This window comes from Trachypithecus francoisi, unplaced genomic scaffold (assembly GCF_009764315.1).
Source record: "Trachypithecus francoisi isolate TF-2019V2 unplaced genomic scaffold, Tfra_2.0 Lachesis_group2, whole genome shotgun sequence".
Classification (NCBI taxonomy): Eukaryota; Metazoa; Chordata; class Mammalia; order Primates; family Cercopithecidae; genus Trachypithecus; species Trachypithecus francoisi.
The window spans coordinates 1,263,288-1,282,791 of record NW_022681465.1 but is presented as its reverse complement, the minus strand read 5'-3'; the positions used below and the strand labels follow the sequence as shown (position 1 = coordinate 1,282,791).

At 56.6% G+C, this 19,504-nt stretch overlaps 1 protein-coding gene across 1 annotated transcript in view; it reads left to right on the top strand.

Annotated features, from left to right (window-relative positions):
* Positions 1–19,504, top strand: part of SLC6A3 (solute carrier family 6 member 3) — a 49,994-nt gene that overhangs the window by 22,243 nt on the left and 8,247 nt on the right. Inside the window, exons 6-13 of the mRNA XM_033178727.1 lie at positions 337–471; positions 4,327–4,430; positions 5,705–5,829; positions 8,894–9,006; positions 10,408–10,536; positions 11,211–11,310; positions 13,993–14,093; positions 17,599–17,766. Coding sequence (XP_033034618.1) covers positions 337–471; positions 4,327–4,430; positions 5,705–5,829; positions 8,894–9,006; positions 10,408–10,536; positions 11,211–11,310; positions 13,993–14,093; positions 17,599–17,766 — 975 coding nt within the window. The remainder of the gene's footprint in view (positions 1–336; positions 472–4,326; positions 4,431–5,704; positions 5,830–8,893; positions 9,007–10,407; positions 10,537–11,210; positions 11,311–13,992; positions 14,094–17,598; positions 17,767–19,504) is intronic.

The window sequence follows — 19,504 nt, the reverse complement described above, 5'->3', positions numbered from 1 at the left end:
CCATTCACCAGTGTCTATCCACTCACATCCCACACCTCAGAAAACCCCCATCAGACACTCCCAGCTACTCTGGCGGACCGAATGCAGGAAAGGAATGTGCTTTCCCTGCCAAGCTGTTCTTCCCATTCCGTCCCTGGGGAGGGTATGCAGGACAGAAAGTGTTTGACCTTCTCACTCCAATGAGCATTTGCTGAGCTGGCATCCCAGGAAATGTTTGGGAATTGGGCTTCCCAGTCAGAGGACAAGCTGTCAGGGCAACCTAGTGCCCTTGTGCCGGTGTTTGCTCCCACCGAGGGCCCCACTTGTGCAGCCTGGTGATGCTGTCCTCTCCTGCAGGTGGTATGGATCACAGCCACCATGCCATACGTGGTCCTCACTGCCCTGCTCCTGCGTGGGGTCACCCTCCCTGGGGCTATAGACGGCATCAGAGCGTACCTGAGCGTTGACTTCTACCGGCTGTGCGAGGCATCTGTGAGTACAACCCTCTCACTGCGTCACAGTCCACAGGGGCTCTGACGTTCCCAGATTTCTGTATTCATTGCCTGCCAGGACTGAGATGTATCAGAGTTGCAGAATCCAGGGTTCTTTCCTCAGGAAGCCACATCTCAAGTACCCATGATACAGTATGAGTCATCTAAATCAGATTATACCAAAAACTCCATCTAGAGTCAGGCTGCAGATTGGGTCAGCAAAAGAAGAAATAACTCAGGGTTAAAATGTTTGGAGAAGGCCTCCTGGAGAGAGGAGACTTGGCTGGGCTATGGGGGACGGGTCCCTTGTCAAGAAAGGGAGGAGAAGGGGCTGTACCATTTCTGACAAACAGGCCCAGAAACAGAAGCAGCCGTTGGTGGAAGTCTGGCATGACAAAAATGGCAGCTCACTTGGGGCATTATTGGAAATCAGGTGTGAGAGGACGATGCAGCAAGAAGGGTAGGGCCATCTCAGCTGGAGTGTGAGGCAGGATGCTGTTGAGAGGTGCTGCCCTATGTCCCTATGTGGGTGGGCTGGTGGAGCCAGGTCTAGGGGTCATGAGGCAAGTGTAAACCCAAGGCAGAAGTGGGAAGGAAGGGAGACAGGATAGGCAGGCATGGCTGCAAGCCTCCAGGAAGCCCCAGGGAGGCAGCAGCTGACAGGTGCAGTGGAGAAGGCACCTATGAGCCTGCAAAGCAGCTGGGTGGGGGTGGGGGTGGAAGTATGTCTGCAGCACTGAAGAGGAAGCCTCTGTGGAGACAGGAGCCATGGGTGCAGCAGGCATGTGGCCCACGGAGCCACAGAAGAGAGAGGAGGACAACCAGGGCAGCAAAATCAGCCGTGGCCAGGGACCCACAAGTGCAGAGCTGGAGCCGGACAAATCATGAAGCCAGCAGTGTGTCAGGACCCCAGAAAGGCCAAAGTGAAGCCAAGGGGTGTATTTGCAGGAGCAGGACATGTTATAGAATCAAACAAAAACACCACAAGTACAATGTAGAGCCTAGTGCTCCAGCCAGGAAGAATAGGCAGCCCTATGAGGAGGCAAAACAAACACCAGTGCATATGAAAAGATGTCCATTGACGAGCAAATTACAAAGGTGAGATGTCAAAAATTAGATGGAGAGAGTGAATAGATTGGATGGATGGATGGATGGATGGATGCTAAGTAGGTAGGTGGATAGGATGGATGAATGATAGGTAGGTAGAGAGAATGGATAGATAGGATGGGTGGATGGAAGGCTGGCTGGCTGGCTGGATGGATGGATGATAGGCAGGTAGGTGGATAGAGTGGATGGATGCGTGGATGGATGGGTGGATGGACAGATGGACAGATGGATGGATGGATGGTTGGATGGATGGATGAGTAGGTAGGTAGGTGGATAGGATGGATGTATGCATGATAGTTAAGTAGGTGGATGAAATGGATAGATAGGATGGATGAATGGATGGCTGATAGGTAAGTAGGTGGATAGAATGGATGGATGATGGATGGGTAGATGGATGGATGGATGGATGATGAATGGATGATGGATGGGTGAATAAGTGGATGAATGATAGGTAGGTAACTGGATAGGATGGACGGATGGATAATGGATGGATGATGGATGGGTGGATGAATGGATGGATAGATGATGGGTGGATTGGTGGATGATGGATGGATGGGTGTATGGATGAATGATAAGTAGGTAGCTGGATAGCATGGATGGATGGATGATGGATGGGTGGGTGGGTGGCTGGATGGATGGATGAATGGGTGAATGGGTGGATGAGTGATAGGTAGGTAGCTGGATAGGATGGATGGATGGATAATGGATGGATGATGGATGGATGGATGGATGATGGGTGGATTGCTGGATGATGGATGGATGGGTGGATGGATGAATGATAGGTAGGTAGTTGGACAGCATGGATGGATGGATGGATGGATGGATGGTTGGATGATGGATGGGTGGGTGGATGGATGGATGGATGGATGATGGATGGATGATGGATGGATGAATGGGTGAATGGGTGGATGAATGATAGGTAGGTAGCTAGATAGGATGGATGGATGGATAAAGGATGGATGATGGATGGGTGGATGGATGATGGATGGATGGGTGGATGGATGAATGATAGGTAGGTAGCTGGACAGTATGGATGGATGGATGGATGATGGATGGGTGGGTGGATGGATGGATGATGGGTGGATTGGTCGATGACAGACGGATGGGTGTATGGATGAATGATAAGTAGGTAGCTGGATAGCATGGATGGATGGATGATGGATGGGTGGATGGACGGATGATGGATGGGTGGATGGATGGATGATAGGTAGGTAGGTAGATAGGATGAATATACAATAGGATGGATGGCGATAGATACGAACACACACATGTACTTCATATATTCATAGATGATATATGGTTGATAGATTATAGAGATGACAGATAGATGATAGATGGGTGATGGATTGATAGATGACAGTGATAGATGATAGATAGATGGATGGATGGTTGATAGATACTAGATGATGGATTGATGTATAGTGAAGAGAAATCAGTAAAGAAATGGAATGAAAAGACAGTTCCAGGTCCTGGAGTGTAAGTGCATGAGGTGAGGCCCAGGGAGGGAGCAGTGGGTACTGGCTCTGGGGTGGCACTGGGCAGAGGCCTGAGCTGCACACACAGCTCAGGGTGAGGAGGAGCCATCTGCCCCCAAACCCACTGTCCCAGGACCTGGGGTGGCTTTGAGGCTATGATATGCTGCCCAATGGACAGAGGGCCCCGCCCCCTCTGCAGCACCCAGTTCCCTCGTTCAGTCAAGCTCAGGCAAGCTTGACCTGGGACCTGGGATGCCCTGAGCCCACCTGACCTCCCCAGCAGGAGCATCTGGTGTCTCTGTCTCAGCATCCTGGCCCACAGCCTGTACCATGGGCTTCATGGACTTGCAGGAACAGCCCTGACTGACTAGTCCCTCATTGCCTCCAAGGGGGTTTGGCTGCTCCTTCTCCCCCATCCGAGGCCCAGGCAGGGGCAAGGTGGGCATGTGAGTCACTGAATGGTCTCCGCAGTGCCCTCACCTCAGCAGGTTGTGGCTGACTTTTTAAAATACACAGTGGTCCAACCATGGACCCACCCACCTTTCCTTTCACATCCAGAGTTGTGGGTGCCATCCACCAAGTTGGGCAGGCACAGCACCAGCGTCTAAGCTGCAGGTGGGCTCCTGGCCATGCTCAGGTGCTACTGTGCACCTGTACTGCTGGTATTTTGGGAAAAATACGAAGCAGGTATTGCTGGTGTGTGTCCAGTCAGGACACCATCATCATGTAGTGTGGATGTGGATGTGGATGAGTCCATGCCTTTCTCAGGGTTATCAGGAAGCCGCCATCGTCCAGCGTGTGGCTGATCCCTGATGCTCTGAGGGCTATCAGGACGCCGTCAGCATGTCGTGTGTGGATAAGTTCATGACTTTCCGAGGGCTATCAGGGTGCCGCCATTATGCAGCATGTGGATGGGTCCGTGCTGTTCTGAGGGTTATCATGGCTCCACAATCATGTCCTGTGTGGATGGGTCCGTGCTGTTCTGAGGGCTGTGGAGCAGGGCATCTCTGGTTCTCTGGAATCGCTGCCCTGACACTCCATGGGGAATCCCAGATCAATGAACGCAGACAGCGCCCTGCTTCTCAGGCTCTTCCAGGCTGCTGACCCGGGAGGGTTCACTTCCTGAGGCTGCGTCTTCCACCAGTCGCACTGCTGCCATTTGCTTCTTGAGGATGGTGTCGAGCTTAGAGGCCTCAGCATGGGGCTGGGATGGGGAGGGTGCTCGGGTCCTGTGTTCTCCTGGGACAGGTTCTCACTGCCCTCTGGGTCTGCAGGTTTGGATCGACGCGGCCACCCAGGTGTGCTTCTCCCTGGGCGTGGGGTTTGGGGTCCTGATCGCCTTCTCCAGCTACAACAAGTTCACCAACAACTGCTACAGGTGAGTCCCTAGCAGGGCCAGGCAGGGGCCTCATCAATACTGGGGAGGGGTGGCTGACTTCCAGAAATAGTGCGTTCCTGGATGAGGACAGGGCAGATCAACTGAACCCTCAAGTGTGGGAGCTGCGTGGCCTTTCAGACAGAAGCAACAGGGAGGGAGCTCCCAACACGATTTTGATTTCAACTTTAAAGAAGGCACTGAAGCACGTGGGTGTGTCACCTCCTGGGAGGGACCTGCCAAGGTTTGACCTGTGGCCAGATTCCCCACTGAGGACCCCGAGCAGCAAGGCCAGCCCCTCCCGGCACAAGGACACACCCTCCTCCCTCACACCAGCCCCAGCGGGGTCTCTGTCCTCCCTCGCTCAGGGTCCAGCTTCACAACTCCCTGAGTGTGTCCCCCCATCCCATGTGCACCCTGTGTTACCAGCAGGCACCTGAAGCCCCGTGCTGGACCCCAAATCCTCCTAAAAACAGAAACAGAATTTCATCTGGGACCTGCTTTCTTTGACCTTTATGGACTTGTGCTTACTTTCTTCCACATCATGCGGATAGAAACACAGTAAAAATACAAGTACAGTGTGTGCAGCCGAATGGCCAGAGAGACCACAGACAGGCTCCACCGAGAGTGGGCGCTGGAAGGCAGGTCCCGAGGCAGCCTCTGCCTGCAGCCCACCTGCGTCCACCTGGGTCCAGGTGCTCTGCCGATGAAGTGTGTGGGGTCCTTCCACCCCGGTGCTGGGCCACACAGGAACCCAGGAGGAGGACGCTGGTGCTGAGTCCAACCCCAGGACCCTCCCTGTTCCTCCCTTGCTTGCCTCCAGCCCTCTGGTTTCTCAGCCCTCAGATCGGGGCCCCAGGCCCGCAGCACCAGCACCCTTGGGAGTTTACGGGGAACGCAGGCCCTGAGACCCCGTGAGACACCCCCAGTCAGGACCCGCATCTTAGCAAGGTCCCCGGGAGGTGTGTGCTCCTGGAGGTTCTGGAAGCTCTGCCCTGGGTGAGGCGCCCACAGCAGGACTCGTGGGGCACAGGGGCAGTCGTCTGTTATGCCCGCCCTGAGCCTTGATGGCTGAGCCTTGAGCAGCTCAGCCAGGGGGCCAAGGTGGTCCAAGGACAGCTCTGCCAGGCTGCTAAGGCCGTGCTCACTGGGAAAAGCGGCCCCTCCAAAGACCTCCCGCCCCCTTCCCCAGACACAGTAAATTAAGAATAATGACTAGAAAATTGCAGCTGCTGCAGCTCAGCTGGTTCCTGAGACGGCTTGTCTCGTTCTTTCAGGGACGCGATAGTCACCACCTCCATCAACTCCCTGACGAGCTTCTCCTCCGGCTTCGTCGTCTTCTCCTTCCTGGGGTACATGGCGCAGAAGCACAGCGTGCCCATCGGGGACGTGGCCAAGGACGGTGAGCCCCTCCTGCCATGCTTGGGCCTGCTCCGTGTAGCCCCGGTGCCCAGCTCTCAGCAAAGCCTTTTTCCTTGTGAAAGAGGAAGGAGACGCACAGGCCCTGAGCGACGTCAGTGAGAGTTGCTGCCTCACTCTTGAAGGGTGGCGGTACACATCCCAGTAGGGACCTGCCTTCAACCCAGCGCCTTCCCTGCCCTGCCCCTCGCGGGCCCTCCACCCTGGGCTGTGGAGCCTCAAGCCCAGATGCAACTGAGCAGCACAGTTGGTGCCTTGGTCCCTCCGCTGCTCCGTGCAGATGCCACATGAGGCTGACCCACCGGGGTCTGGCATGGATGTTGTCACTGAGGCCCTCTAGACGTTTGCTTGCCATGTGGTGTGGGAACGTGCAGCTCAGGGAAGGGGAGGAATGAGCCGTTCCAGCAACACCTGGAGGCAGGCGGGGATGGCGCGAACGTCAGCTTGGCCACAGAGCAGACGGGAGATCCCTGAGGCCTCCAGCACAGGGTGGCCCTGCCTGCTGCCCAGGCCGACGCATGACGCTGAGTGTCCCTGCACTCCTGGAGTTGTCTCCGAGAGGGTGGGGAGGGGTCCAGGTCTTGGGCAGGCGCAGGTGAGTTGGGGGGAGGCCTCGGCCACAGCAGGAAGTGAGCCAGGCAGGATGAAGCCGGCAGGACAGGCACAGATGCAGGGGCTGAGGGCAGGTCCAGGCACTTGGGGCCACTTGCCCGGCTCTGGTGCTTGCAGTGGAAAGCTGTGGCGTTGGCAGCCCTAACTTGGGCCAACCGAGAGCTCCAGGGAGTCCCGAGGCTTCTCAGTCTCTGTCAGCCAGCAGAACCCCCGCCTGCCTCCAGGCCTGCTCTGCCACACGGATGTGGAGGAGGCCCTTTCTCTCCAGACACAGGCCCCTGGCTTGGGCGGGCTCCCGTCCTGCGTCCCCATCCTTGCTTCCTCTGGACTGTCTTCTCCGGGGCTGGGGGTGACGGGGGAGGCTACATTTGTGAAGAATGATTGTGCTCAGAAAAGCCTGTCTGGTGTGGGTGTTGTCGCTGACTGAGCTCTGCCTGGGTGTTGGGGCTCAGTGAGGGCAGGGAGCGACAAGCACCAAGCAGGGGCAGCCTTGACCCCATCTGAGTCTCACAGAGGGAGGCACTAGGACCCTCGCACCGCAGGTAGGAACAGGCTCGGAGACCTGAAAGCCCCTCCGTGCTTGCAACAGAAAGCCTGGGTCAGGGCTGGAGCCGCAGCTCAGAGGTGGGCCTCCAAATCCCGTGTTCTTTCCTCTAGGAAAAAAAAATTCAGTCAAAGCGAGAGAAAGGGAACATCATGCATATAAATGCAGGCCAGTGAAATTTACTCGGTGCCGCGTTTATGCATTTTCTCCATTCTTTTTGCCCTTTATTATGATAACTAGCATAGTTTGCAGAAACCTCTATTAACCCCTGAAAATAAAGTTGAATGTTCTGTGCATTTCATAACAAGCAAAGTAAATGTCATTTACAGGCGTAATTCTCAAGAAAACAAGGTGAAATGTTAACTCAGGTACCGAAACGAAGGCAAGAGTGTTGACATTACGTTCCCCGAGCTGATGAATATCTTCCCAGGCTCCTGGCTGGTACCATCCAAGCCCCGGAACGTCTCAGGCAAGCCTGCCTCCCCCACCCGACGTGGACACTGTCCCCGTCCACCAGGGTGTCCGGGAGCTGTGAGAGCCCAGGTCTGACCCCGCTGCTTGGCTGACTGTAAGGCCCCTGAAAGACCTTTAGGAACGGCCCCTGGCTCTGGCCTTTGATTATTTAAAAGACCCGGCCCAGGCCTATTTTCGCAGGCTAGGGCCAAACACGTACCTGCTGAGGACAGGGGACTCTGTTGCAGGCAGATTGGGCTCTGGAGATGGTGCCAGCCAGTGGAGGATGCAAAGCTTCTGAAATGGTCCAGGGTCAATTGCCTGTGGGACTGGTTTTCACTTTGGGGTCATCGGAGACCAAATTGCGTTGACTTTGGTCGCGTGCCTGCCACACACTCATCCCCTCCACCTCCATCCAGGTCTGCCTGCTGGTATCAGGAAGCATGCGTCAGCTCCCCAGAGAGCTGTGCGGGGACACCTCCTCCGCCGTGGCCATGCCACCCTCACCCTGGCGTGCCCCTAGCTTGCAGGGATAGCAAGGTTGCAGGTGTATCTCTTATCTTTGAAGCCACCATCTGAGCCCCTGTATCCGTCAGGATGTGCTGCTCCTCTGAGCCCTCAGGGCCCCAGCTGATAGGAGCCCGTCTCCATGTGGCCTCCAGGACGCCGTGGCAGGGGCAGTGATAAAGGAACCACATACTCCTCTACCAAGCTTCACTCACAGGGACCCGCTCATCGTGGGTTCACAGCGCATTGGCCAAGGGTAGCCATGTCTAACCTCACGGGAGGGTGGGAGGACCTCAGCTTCCTCATGTGCCTGGAAGGCGGAGGTCAGGAACGTATCCCTAATGTTTTGCTAAATTTAGAAATTAGGCTACTGAATAGTGTGGACGTATGTGATGTGTGTGTTCTTTGTGTGTGTGTGCATGCCCGTGCATGCGTCTATTCGTGTGTGTGCACGTGGATGTGTTCTTGCATGGATGAGTTTGAATGCACAAATATGTGCGTGCATGTGCCTGCGTGCGTATCACATGATATGTGCAGGAAAAACTAGAAGGACATTAGCAGGTGTCCCTGGGACGAAGGGCAGGACCAGCCTGGAAACCCCTCCTGCCCTCTCCTCGTTACTGCCCTTCCTTCTCCCAGCGCCCCCATAACCCACGAGGATGCAGGTAATTTGGAGGAAGGAGCTCCATTGCTGGGTGGCAGGCATGATCCAAAGCCCTCCGATCGGTTCTGAGTTTCCGTTTTCCTGAGTCCCAGGCCAAGGTCTGCTGGATGCACAGGAGGGAGGCTTTTCAGCAGGGCTGCACCAGCCCTAGTCTCTACAGGCCTGTGGCAGGCCATGTGGGTCTCTTGGGGCGCGGGGTGGGGGGGGCAGGATGGGTGGGAGGGCACAGCATGGGCTCTGTGGCAAGCAGGGTGGGTTCTGTTTCAGGGCCGGGGCTGATCTTCATCATCTACCCGGAGGCCATCGCCACACTCCCGCTGTCCTCGGCCTGGGCCGTGGTCTTCTTCATCATGCTGCTTACCCTGGGTATCGACAGTGCTGTGAGTAACCCTCGCCTCCCGGCCCTGTCCTCAGCACTTGGGTTCCTTCCACCCGAGGGGGCCCTGCCCTCCCAGGGCCAGGCAAGATCCCTGGGCTCACGGATGGCCCCCAGACCTCCTGTGCTCAACTTGGGCGAGCCCCGCGATTATTTGGGAGACCTTTCTTGGGGCTGGGGTGAGTGGTGACTGGAGTTTAACTTTCCCTTTATCCCTCTACTCTGGGGTACCCGTGTGCCCTGCCCTGAGTCACCTACAGATCCTGGACATGTGCACATACATGCACACACACATATACACGAACGCATGCACACACACATACACGAACGCATGCACACACATACATGAACACACATACATGAACACACACATGAACACACATGCACACACACATGCACACACACGCACATGCATGCATACACTCATGCATGAACACACACATGCACACACACATGCATGCACGTGTAGCAGGGCCCCAGCCACCAAAGACTTGGCTCAGGACACCAGAGTGGGGGGGCCTTGGAGGGCACACAGCAGGTCCTTCATATCTCATGGCTTTCCCTGGAACCCTCAGCAACCCCACGAGGAATAAGGAGGGCAACAGAAGTTCCTGGCACCCACCAACCCCAGGCCTGGCCCTGAATGCTTTGTGTGTGGCCCCTGCACCTCCAGCTGCTGGGGATGGTGGGTGGAGCCCTCGATCAGCCCTGGGCCTGCTGGACTTTCTCAGGCTCCTTCTTCCCTGTTAGCTGCTGGGGACCAAAGAACCCAGAATCCGTTTCCTTATAAACACGGGTCATGCACCTGGCCCCCACTCATATCCTATCCAGCTCAGCCACAGCTCCTGGGTTGACCACAGGCCTCGTGTTCCTGACATGGGAGCATGAAGGGGAGGCCTGGACCGAGACCGAGCAAGGTGAAGAAGGTCACTACGTAGGAGTCAGGTGCCTGGATGGTATCCCACAGGAGGATGCCTGGAGCTGGGAGGCTCCATCGAGAAGGTGTAGCCAATGACCGGGCCAGGTGCACCCGGAAGCTTTGTGTGGGGGGCGCATCTTGCTCAGGAAAATCTGGCTGAGCCGAGCCTGTGCAGCAGCAGTGGACGGGGTGGTGTTGTTTTAGCCACACTGCATCTTACCCACCCAGAGACGTCGAAGAGGCTGCAAACCCCCTGCCATGGATACAGTGGTCCCTCTGGGTCCTCTCTCCTGTGGTCGTGCCACCATAGAAGCCCTCACCAACAGCTGTCCTCCCTACCAGGCATCCTGCACCCTGGACAGCTGCGCAGCCCCTGTTCTATGTCCATCTCTGGGTGTGCGTCCCCTGGGTGACAAGTAGATCTTGGCCCAGGCTGCAGTCAGGAGTGCTGGCAGCCTGCAGCCCAACTCTGTGCTCTGTGTGCAGATGGGCGGTATGGAGTCGGTGATCACCGGGCTCATCGACGAGTTCCAGCTGCTGCACAGACACCGTGAGCTCTTCACGCTCTTCATCGTCCTGGCGACCTTCCTTCTCTCCCTGTTCTGTGTCACCAATGTACGTACCATTTGCTGGCTTCGCCTTCTCCTGGTCATGTCTCCTTAGCACATGGCACGGGGTGCCCTGGCTGGGACTGTCAGGCCAGACAGAACCACAGCACTTTCAGGAAGCTGCATCCCCACCCACCCCAGAAAATGACGCACAGCAGTGAACAGGGGAACTGCCCATGGGAGCTTGGGCCCAGAGTCACTTCAGCACCTGGACAGCTCCCCCAGAAGCGCCCAAGGCTTCATGAAGCTGCCTCCCTCTAGGGTTTGGGGACTGGGGGGTGCTGGGGGTGTGGTGGCAGAGCCCATGTACGTGGGTGGGGGTGGCAGAGCCTATCTACATGGGAGGGGGAGCCCAGGCCACGTCCTCTCCAAGGGAGGCACTGCCAAGTTCCACGTGCAGTTGCTTCCATCTCTAATTGCACACGAAGCCCTGGGAAGGGAAAGGAGAGGTCATTTTTATTTTTATTTTTTTGTAATAGATGTGGCCCTAAGAAGCTGCATGTGGATTGAATTTTAGGGACTCAAACCAGAGTTTGCATTGAGTGAAACCATTTGTGTGCACAGTGAGTCCCATGCCAGGTTTACCTTTGAGTGAAACCATTTGTGTGCACAGTGAGTCCCAGGCCAGGTTTACCTTTGGGGAAAGTCCTTCTGCAGGTCCACAGGCTCCCTCTCTTCCAGGGTGGCATCTACGTCTTCACACTCCTGGACCATTTTGCAGCTGGCACGTCCATCCTCTTTGGAGTGCTCATTGAAGCCATCGGAGTGGCCTGGTTCTACGGTGAGTCCGGGGGGAGGTAGCCAGGCCAACGCCCTCTTGTTTGGTGGCTGTGCCACTCCCCTTCTGACAAAGCCGCTGTGAGGAAACACCTTTCAGCTGCCGGAAGCCTGAGTTGTGATCATCACAGCTCCGCACAGGGGAGAGGCTTGGCCCCTGGTCCTTTTGATGGGATCAGTGAGGTGCTTAGTTTGGATGGCAGCCAGAAGACGCACACTGTGGTCAGAGGTGTTCACAGTGGCCGGGCGTCTTCTGCCTCCTCCAAGCTGGAGGCACTGGCGAGCCCATCCCACACAATCAAATCCATGCTGGGGGTTTCAGCAGGGATGTGACATGGTGCATTTCAAAGGTGCCGTCATGGCCTTCCCTGCTGACCAGAGCCCCAGAGCAGTCGGGGCCTGATGACCAGCAGGCGGCCCTCCAACAGGTGCTCCAATGGGTGCAGCTGCTGGCCCATTGGTCTGCCCCAGCTGTGTCCTGGGATGTCCACCAGGGGTTTAAACAGCAACAGAAAACCCAGCCTGGAGCCAGGGCTGCCCTTTCCCTGAGTGCTGACCTGGACAAGTCACCTCGATTCCCCTCAGTTCTCTCTTCTGTAAAGTGGGCCGGAGTGCCAGCTCCACTCACCTGGCCAGGTCGCTTCCAGGGAGGTGGCAAGGCTGAACCCGGGCATCTCACCATGAATGTGCAGGCTGGGCACGGTGACCTGTGACCCAGCAGTTTGGGAGGCCAAGGTGGGCAGATCACGAGGTCAAGAGATCAAGACCATCCTGGCCATCACGGTGAAACCCCATCTCTACTAAAAAAAAAAAAAAATTATCCGGGCGTGGTGGCACACGGCTATAATCCCAGCCACTCAGGAGGCTGCAGCTTTTCTGAAGACACAGTGATGGTGTACTTACGACAGAATATGATTCAGCTTGAACCCGGAAGGCGGAGGTTACAGTGACCCGAGACTGTGCCACTGCACTCCAGCCTGGGCGACAAAGTGAGGCTCCATTTCAAAAAATAAAAAAAAAATGTGGGGATCCGGCTGAACGTCTGTGGTGCTGCCTGAGCCCTGGTTTTGGAGGACGCCCAGCTCACCTGCAAACAAGGGGGTCATTTTCTCTGCCGCAGAGCCATGGAATTTACAGCCAGATAAACGCCCTGGCTTTGAGACAAATAGGAGAAATAGCTCCCATTCTGAGAACGTTGTTTTCAGTGTTGCTCTACAGAAAAGGGAAATATCAACGTCGTTGTACTTTCATGGGTGCCTGGAATCAAAACTTTGTCTATCGCTTTCATTATCATGTTCCCTGAACAAAACATAGACCTTCACAGAGGAAGGGAGAAAGTGCCTCGAATTCACCAGCGCCATGGCCTCTGGAACCACGGGAGATGGGGAGAAGCTGGCCCTCGTGAACTGAGCCTCCGGAGACCGAGATCTGTGTTATTTTTCCAAAGAGAAATCCACACCCCTATCATCTAAATGAAACAAAATCTGTGCTCTAATAAGCTGTGTCGGAATACGTTGGGCTTCCAGCCTGATGCAGTCCTGTAGGTCTTGGAGCTGATGACTCCCGCTCCGGCAGGGGCCGGGGAGGAAGGGTCTGGGGGCTGAGGGGCCTTGGGGACGCCCTCCTTGGCTGCTTCTAGCCTCACCTCTCTGCATCCCCACTGCCTCCCACGTCCATCGCTCATGTCCAGAGCTTGGATGCCGGGGTGGGGTGTGAAGAGGGGATTCGGCGTGGGGGCTTCTTTCTGAGGGAACACGGGACGACTGCAAGACTTGCCCCAGATCTCAGCAGATAGCTGCGGGCACACAAGTCACAGACCAGGCCAGATGTGGGGGGAGAGATATGGTCAGTTCCTAGAAGTTAGATGATACCAGTGAAAGAAAAATAGGCCTTTCTAAAGCGGACTGCTGGTACTTGCTTTTGGGGAGAAAAAAATGTTTATTATGTTTCTAGAAATAGCTTTTCTGAAGGCACAGTGACGGTATACTTATAGGACGGCATATGATTCGGCCGTAAAACGAAAGGGAATGCTGAGGTGGCTGCAGCTTGGGTGGCCTCAGGGACACTCTCCAGGGAGTACGCCAGTCGCAGAGGCCCCGTGCTGCGTGACTCCACTGATGGGAGGTTCCCCCAGGAGTCACATTCATTCAGACAAAAAGCAGATGGGGCCGGGGCCTGGCGGGGGTTGGGGGTCGGGAGGAGTTGGCGTTCCCTGGGGGCAGAATTTCGTTTTGGAAGATGGAGTTCTGAAGATGGTGGTGGTGATAGTTACACAGTATGTGAATGTATTAATACATTACGAACTCTACACATAAAAATGGCTAAAATGGGAAGTTTTATGTGATGTGTATTTTGACACAATCTTTTTAAGTGAACAAGGAGTACTGGTGGCAGAGGGAGGCAGGGAGAGCCGTGGGATGAGGAGGAGGACCTGAGGGGCTGTTGTGGGGATGCGGCTGTTCCTGGTGGGTCTCCAGGGTGGAGCGGGCACGTGGGCTCCCACCCGTCAGCGAGGCACCCAGTGGGCTGGGGTGTGGCCCGGCCCCCCCCACAGGAGGCTGGGTGCAGCCTGAGCCTGGGGCCGGTAGGTGGGACGCTTGGGGGTCAGCGAGGACCCCCACGTGTGTCTAGCATCAGGGGAATGCACTGCCCTGATGGGCGCTGATGCTGCCTCTTCTCCCCTCAGGCGTCGGGCAGTTCAGCGATGACATCCAGCAGATGACCGGGCAGCGGCCCAATCTGTACTGGCGGCTGTGCTGGAAGCTGGTCAGCCCCTGCTTCCTCCTGGTAAGGGATCTCGGGCCACCTGCCCCTCCCCCTGCCCACTGCCCCCCTCTGGCACCTGCCCCTCCCCCTGCCCACTGCCCCCCTCTGGCACCTGCCCCTCCCCCTGCCCACTGCCCCCCTCTGGCACCTGCCCCTCCCCCGCCCACTGCCCCCCTCTGGCACCTGCCCCGAGGTCCAGCACCCGCATACGGGTCGTTGCTTGGGCAAACTGTGTGCACAGGAGGTTGCAGGCAGGGCCTGGGGTGGGCCCCTAAAGGCTGCTTTGAGACTGAGCTCACCGTGGCTGGAGTCAGGGGCCTCAGGACTCGGCCCGGAAGGGCAGGCCGGTCCCCGAACTCATCTCTAGTCTCCTGAAGGTGCCTTCCGCCCTCCCCTCTAGACCCACCAAGAAAACCTCAGGTGTGGTCCCAGGTGGTCTTGGACCCCTGCCACAGTCCGTGTGAGGCCTGCACTTGGGCTGTGCCGCTGTGTTGGGAGGGGAAGCTGGAGGTGAGTCTGGCCATCCACTCACCTCTACCTGTGAGGATCAAGGTTGAAGTTAGAGCTTCCGGGGTGGCGGGGACAGAGGATGCCGAGTGCTGGAGACCCTGAGAGTAGCAGGGACCTCGGCCCTGTCCTGTTGCTCACGCAGGCCTCCCTCTGGCTCAGCAGGGGCCTTGGCGCTGTCCCGTTGCCTCCCTCTGGCTCAGCAGCATCACTGAGTCCAGTAGGCACTTACTTCTATCATCTGGGCCGGGCCGCTGAGTCAGGGCCCACCGGGCCAGGCTGTGTTTGTAAATAGAGTTTTGTTGGCACGTGGCCACGCCCATCCATTAGGGATTGCCTGCAGTGCCTCCCCGGCTGAACCACAGAGGCCCAGAGGCTCACAAAGCAAAGCTGTGCCACCTGGTCTGGGCAGGAGACCTAAGAACTGTCCAGGTCTAAGCAGAGCGTCTGTGAGCTGCTCACAGAGAGAAGCACCTCCCGAGTCCAGCAGGCACGAGGCGGGGCCTGGAACAGGGCGGGGGACTCAGGCCGCACCCTCTCATGGACGAGGCTGGCCCCAGGGTCAGCAGGGCCTGCGTGCGTGGAGACCCCTTGTCACCTGCACACAGCAGGTGGGACAGCCCCGTAGTTGCAAGCAGAGAGGTTCCAGGGTACAGGAAAGAGATGAGAGACAGGCCCTATCCAGCAAAAGCTCAACATAGTGTGACAGAAGCCGCCTGGCATCTTGTAGAAATTCCACCATATCTGAGCTCCAGGCCACATGGCATGACTGTACCTAAGTGTCCCAAGTCCAGTTAACTGCGCTTGTGCGGCTTCTGTTGAAGGCTCCTGGATGCACGGGGCAGCCTTTTAACAGGACACAGACTACACGGCTGTTCAGAGGGGAAAGTGAGGAAGCCCTCCGGGAAAGTCAGCCTCCTGCCCACCTCCGGAAAAGTCAGCCTCCTGCCCACCTCCGGAAAGTCAGCCTCCTGCCCACCTCCTGGAAAGTCAGCCTCCTGCCCACCTCCGGGAAAGTCAGCCTCCTGCCCACCTCCGGAAAGTCAGCCTCCTGCCCACCTCCCGGAAAGTCAGCCTCCTGCCCACCTCCCGGAAAGTCAGCCTCCTGCCCACCTCCCGGAAAGTCAGCCTCCTGCCCACCTCCCGGAAAGTCAGCCTCCTGCCCACCTCCGGAAAGTCAGCCTCCTGCCCACCTCCCGGAAAGTCAGCCTCCTGCCCACCTCCCGGAAAGTCAGCCTCCTGCCCACCTCCCGCTCTCCCCCGCCTTTAGTTGAAACAGCTGTTTTGCATGAGGACGTCGGCTCCCTTCAGGGGGTGTCTCCTCTTAACACCCAGAGGGCTGACCTCGATCTTAGGAGACAAAATGTTCTACTGGTCTTAGACTAAATCTTCGAACTTCACACAGAAACACAGGTTGCACAGTTTTAGATAAACTACAAACTATATGAAACAGGACTTCGTTTTGCCAACTTGAGAGAAACACGGCCATTTCGTTGCTCTATGTCATTTTATATTTAGTATTACAGTGCAATTCCTATGAAGTTTTGATTTTAGCAGAAAAACGATGTCTGTATTATCATTTGTTGCTTCAGGCTGTGGCGTAGTCCCCTGCCCTCTGGCGTGTGCTGGCCTCTGGTTGTAAGGGGTATACACGCTGCAGACTTGTTCAGATGACTCTGTGGCAGATGACGCCGCAGCACTGCTAAAGGGAAATTATGCCGGAGCAAAGGCAACTCACATGGGCAGACTGTGGCCTGGGGAGGCATAGTTCTTTCTAAGAAGAGTGGTATCTAGCGAGAAGTTGAACAGTACAAGAAAGCACGTTACAGCCATACCTACATGTCAGATATGCAAGACCAACATGTCCAGGGACGCACGCGTGGCTCTTTAAAGCATGCTCAGGGCTTTCTGTGCAGCGGAGGCAGATGCTCCAGGACGCTGGCTTTGCTCACCAGATGGCTGCCCACCCTGGCCTTGGTCATGTGACAGACACAACCCCAACCCCCATCCCAGTCCTTCGCTACCCGGCTCCAAACCTGCGGGTGGCTAGAAGCAGCACATGAAGAAGATGCTGAGACTGGCATGAGACACGCATCCAACATGCTTTTCGGGTGCAAGGCTTGGATGTTTTAACTTTTCTGAAATTGAGGAAAAATGGACAATTTGGAAAAAAATGCATTTTAAGCTACATCATAAACCATATCTAACAGAGCTTCCCTTGTCTCCTTGGGAAGGACTCAGGTACACAGAACACACGTGTAGGCATGCAGTACACATGTGGGTGCACAGAACACATTCAGGCGTGAGGTGCATGTGGAGGCACGTGGAGGATCTTTTTAGATGGCGGTGCATGTTTGTGGAGTGGAGGAACAAATGCATGAGCTGCCTCAGGAGAAGCCTCTGGAGGGGGGGAAGCTGCCCTCCGAGTGGCGTCCATCCCACCCTCTGTGTACCTTCGTGGTGGTGGTTCTGAGACAGGTCTGTGACTTCATCAGATTTGCTTCTAGAAAGAGTAGAGATACGGAGCCTGGGTGGCCCTAGGATGGTCCCGCATGGGTCACAGTTGTGTCTTCAGGCCATGGATCATAGATTCAGTGGACTGGCTAGTGGCCAGTTTTGTGTTTGTTGTGATTTCAAGCAAGGAATAGAACAAGGTGGGATAGAGCAGGAAGGAATGGGATGGGATGGGATGGGATGGGATAGGACAGGATCTGGTGTAATAGAACAGGATGGGATGGGATAGAACACGATGGGATGGGAGGGGAGAAGAGGGGACGAAGCAGGAGGGGAGGGGAGGGGAGGGGAGGGAACAGGATAGGACAGGACAGGCTAGATCATGCCTCAGGAGGACATGGATTGCCTGGGATGCCCAGCTGCCATGTCTGCAGGCCTGGCCGGGTTCTGCACGTGCACAGCTGTAGGGGCTGAGAGACCCTCTGCCATGAAGTGCCTGCCCCATCCCTGCTTTGTCCTTGCACCGCCGGCTGAGAGCTGCCTGACCTGTGTCTGCTGGTTTCAGTTCGTGGTCGTGGTCAGCATCGTGACCTTCAGGCCCCCCCACTACGGAGCCTACATCTTCCCCGACTGGGCCAATGCGCTGGGCTGGGTCATTGCTGCGTCCTCCATGGCCATGGTGCCCATCTATGCGGCCTACAAGTTCTGCAGCCTGCCTGGGTCCTTTCGAGAGGTGGGTATTGGATGCGGCGCCTTCACCTGAGTGCGAGGCCACCAGAAAGGTGTCCACGGCCCCAGTCCTCACCTGCCTGGGTCGTCTGTGACCAAGAGGAGGAGACTGGAGGTGGCCACCACAACAGTGTGTGTGTGTGTCCACCTGCACGCCTGTGTCCATGGGTGTGTATACATATGTGTATTCATGTGTGTGTCTTTTTGTATGTCCACGTGTGTGTGTCTATGTGTGCATGTACCTGTGTGTATGTCCACTGTATATCTGTCTGTATGTGCTGTCTCCATGTGCCCGTGTGTGTGCACCTGGGTCTGTGCTCACATGCGTGTCTGAGTGTTTGTGTGTACTGAGTGCATGCATGCCTACACACTATGGTGTGTGGTGGGGCGGACACAGCAGCCATCTGAGGGCGGTAGAATCAGGGGTGACTTAGGCCCCCCAGGGCCAAGCCCCACTTTGGCTGAACAGGGGCAGTTGGAGCTCCAGGCAGTGGAGGAAGCTCTGTGGAGTCCCTGACACGCACCTCCTTTCCTCTGCTTGGTTTTGCCACCTTTGTGTGGAGGAGAGGCAGGTGGACCAGTCACGGGGTCCTCCTTTAACACTCTGGCTCTGTGGTTCCCAGAAGAGACAAAGACATGCCTTCCTTGGAAGAGGGTTGTCCTCACCTGAGAGCCCACCACTGGGAGCTCCCAGAAGCTGCTTCCTTAAATCCCATCCTTTCTCAGAAAGAACTGGCTTGGCCCTGGGCAGCAAAACCCTAGAGTGGCACCTGCTGTGTTCAAGGATCCCACCTTAGGGCCACACGGTGTCCCCTGGGCTCAGACATGCGCAGGTGCTGCCAGGCTGGCACTGAGCCCGTCTCTCCAACAGCCCGGCCAGGCCAGGGTCCAGTGCAGGCAAAGCACAGTGTGTGGCTGGGGGCTTCCGTGGAGTGGGAGGGGCTCTGGGGCTGCCATGGCCCTAGGAAAGCTGATGACACCCTGCTGTGGACGGTCCCTCTCAGACCCCCACACACTGACCCGCCAGGACCCAGCGCAGGGGAAGAGCAGGCAGCCAGGCAGTCCCTGCAGGGAGAGAGCTCCTCTGGGAGGCTGGATGGACTTGGGAGGCGGGGCCTAGGTCAGCTGGAGGACGCCTGCAGCCTGGTGGGCCTGAATAGCCAGTGCCCTTACCCCTCGCACAGCCAAACTCTGAACATAAGCTAAGTAAAACCTCAGCAGTTGAGCCAGGTACAAGTGGAATTGTGGTGATGACATGGGGTGGAGCCACACACAGGGCTCCCTGGGAGAGGTCATCTGGCCTCAGAGATCCAGACACAGGCATCCAGGTCTCCAAGTGTGAGCTCCTGAAGATGCCGCCTGCTCTGGGAGGACTTGGTGCCATCCAGGCCCCAGGAGCTGCCGCAGCAGGCAGTGAAAGAAAGGCAGGTCCCGCATTCACTCTCCCAGGAGCTGCAGGTGACAAAAAGCAAGTGCTCCTGGAACATGTCAGCTGCAGGTAGCCCCGAGGCAGCCCACCTGGGTGTGAGCACTTTCTTACTCAGAGCCCGGCACATGTGGTGACTTAGAGACAAGGGCCATCTCCAGGACCATGTTTTATTTCAAGCGAGGGCTCAAATGCTGATGTCCTGCTCTGCACTAGACTTTAATGGGACTGCCAGGATGTCGGCTTCGGGCCTGACCGCTGTCTGGTCGGTGTGGGCACTGGCAGTGTTAAGTCAGTGGTGGGCGCTGGTGGTGTG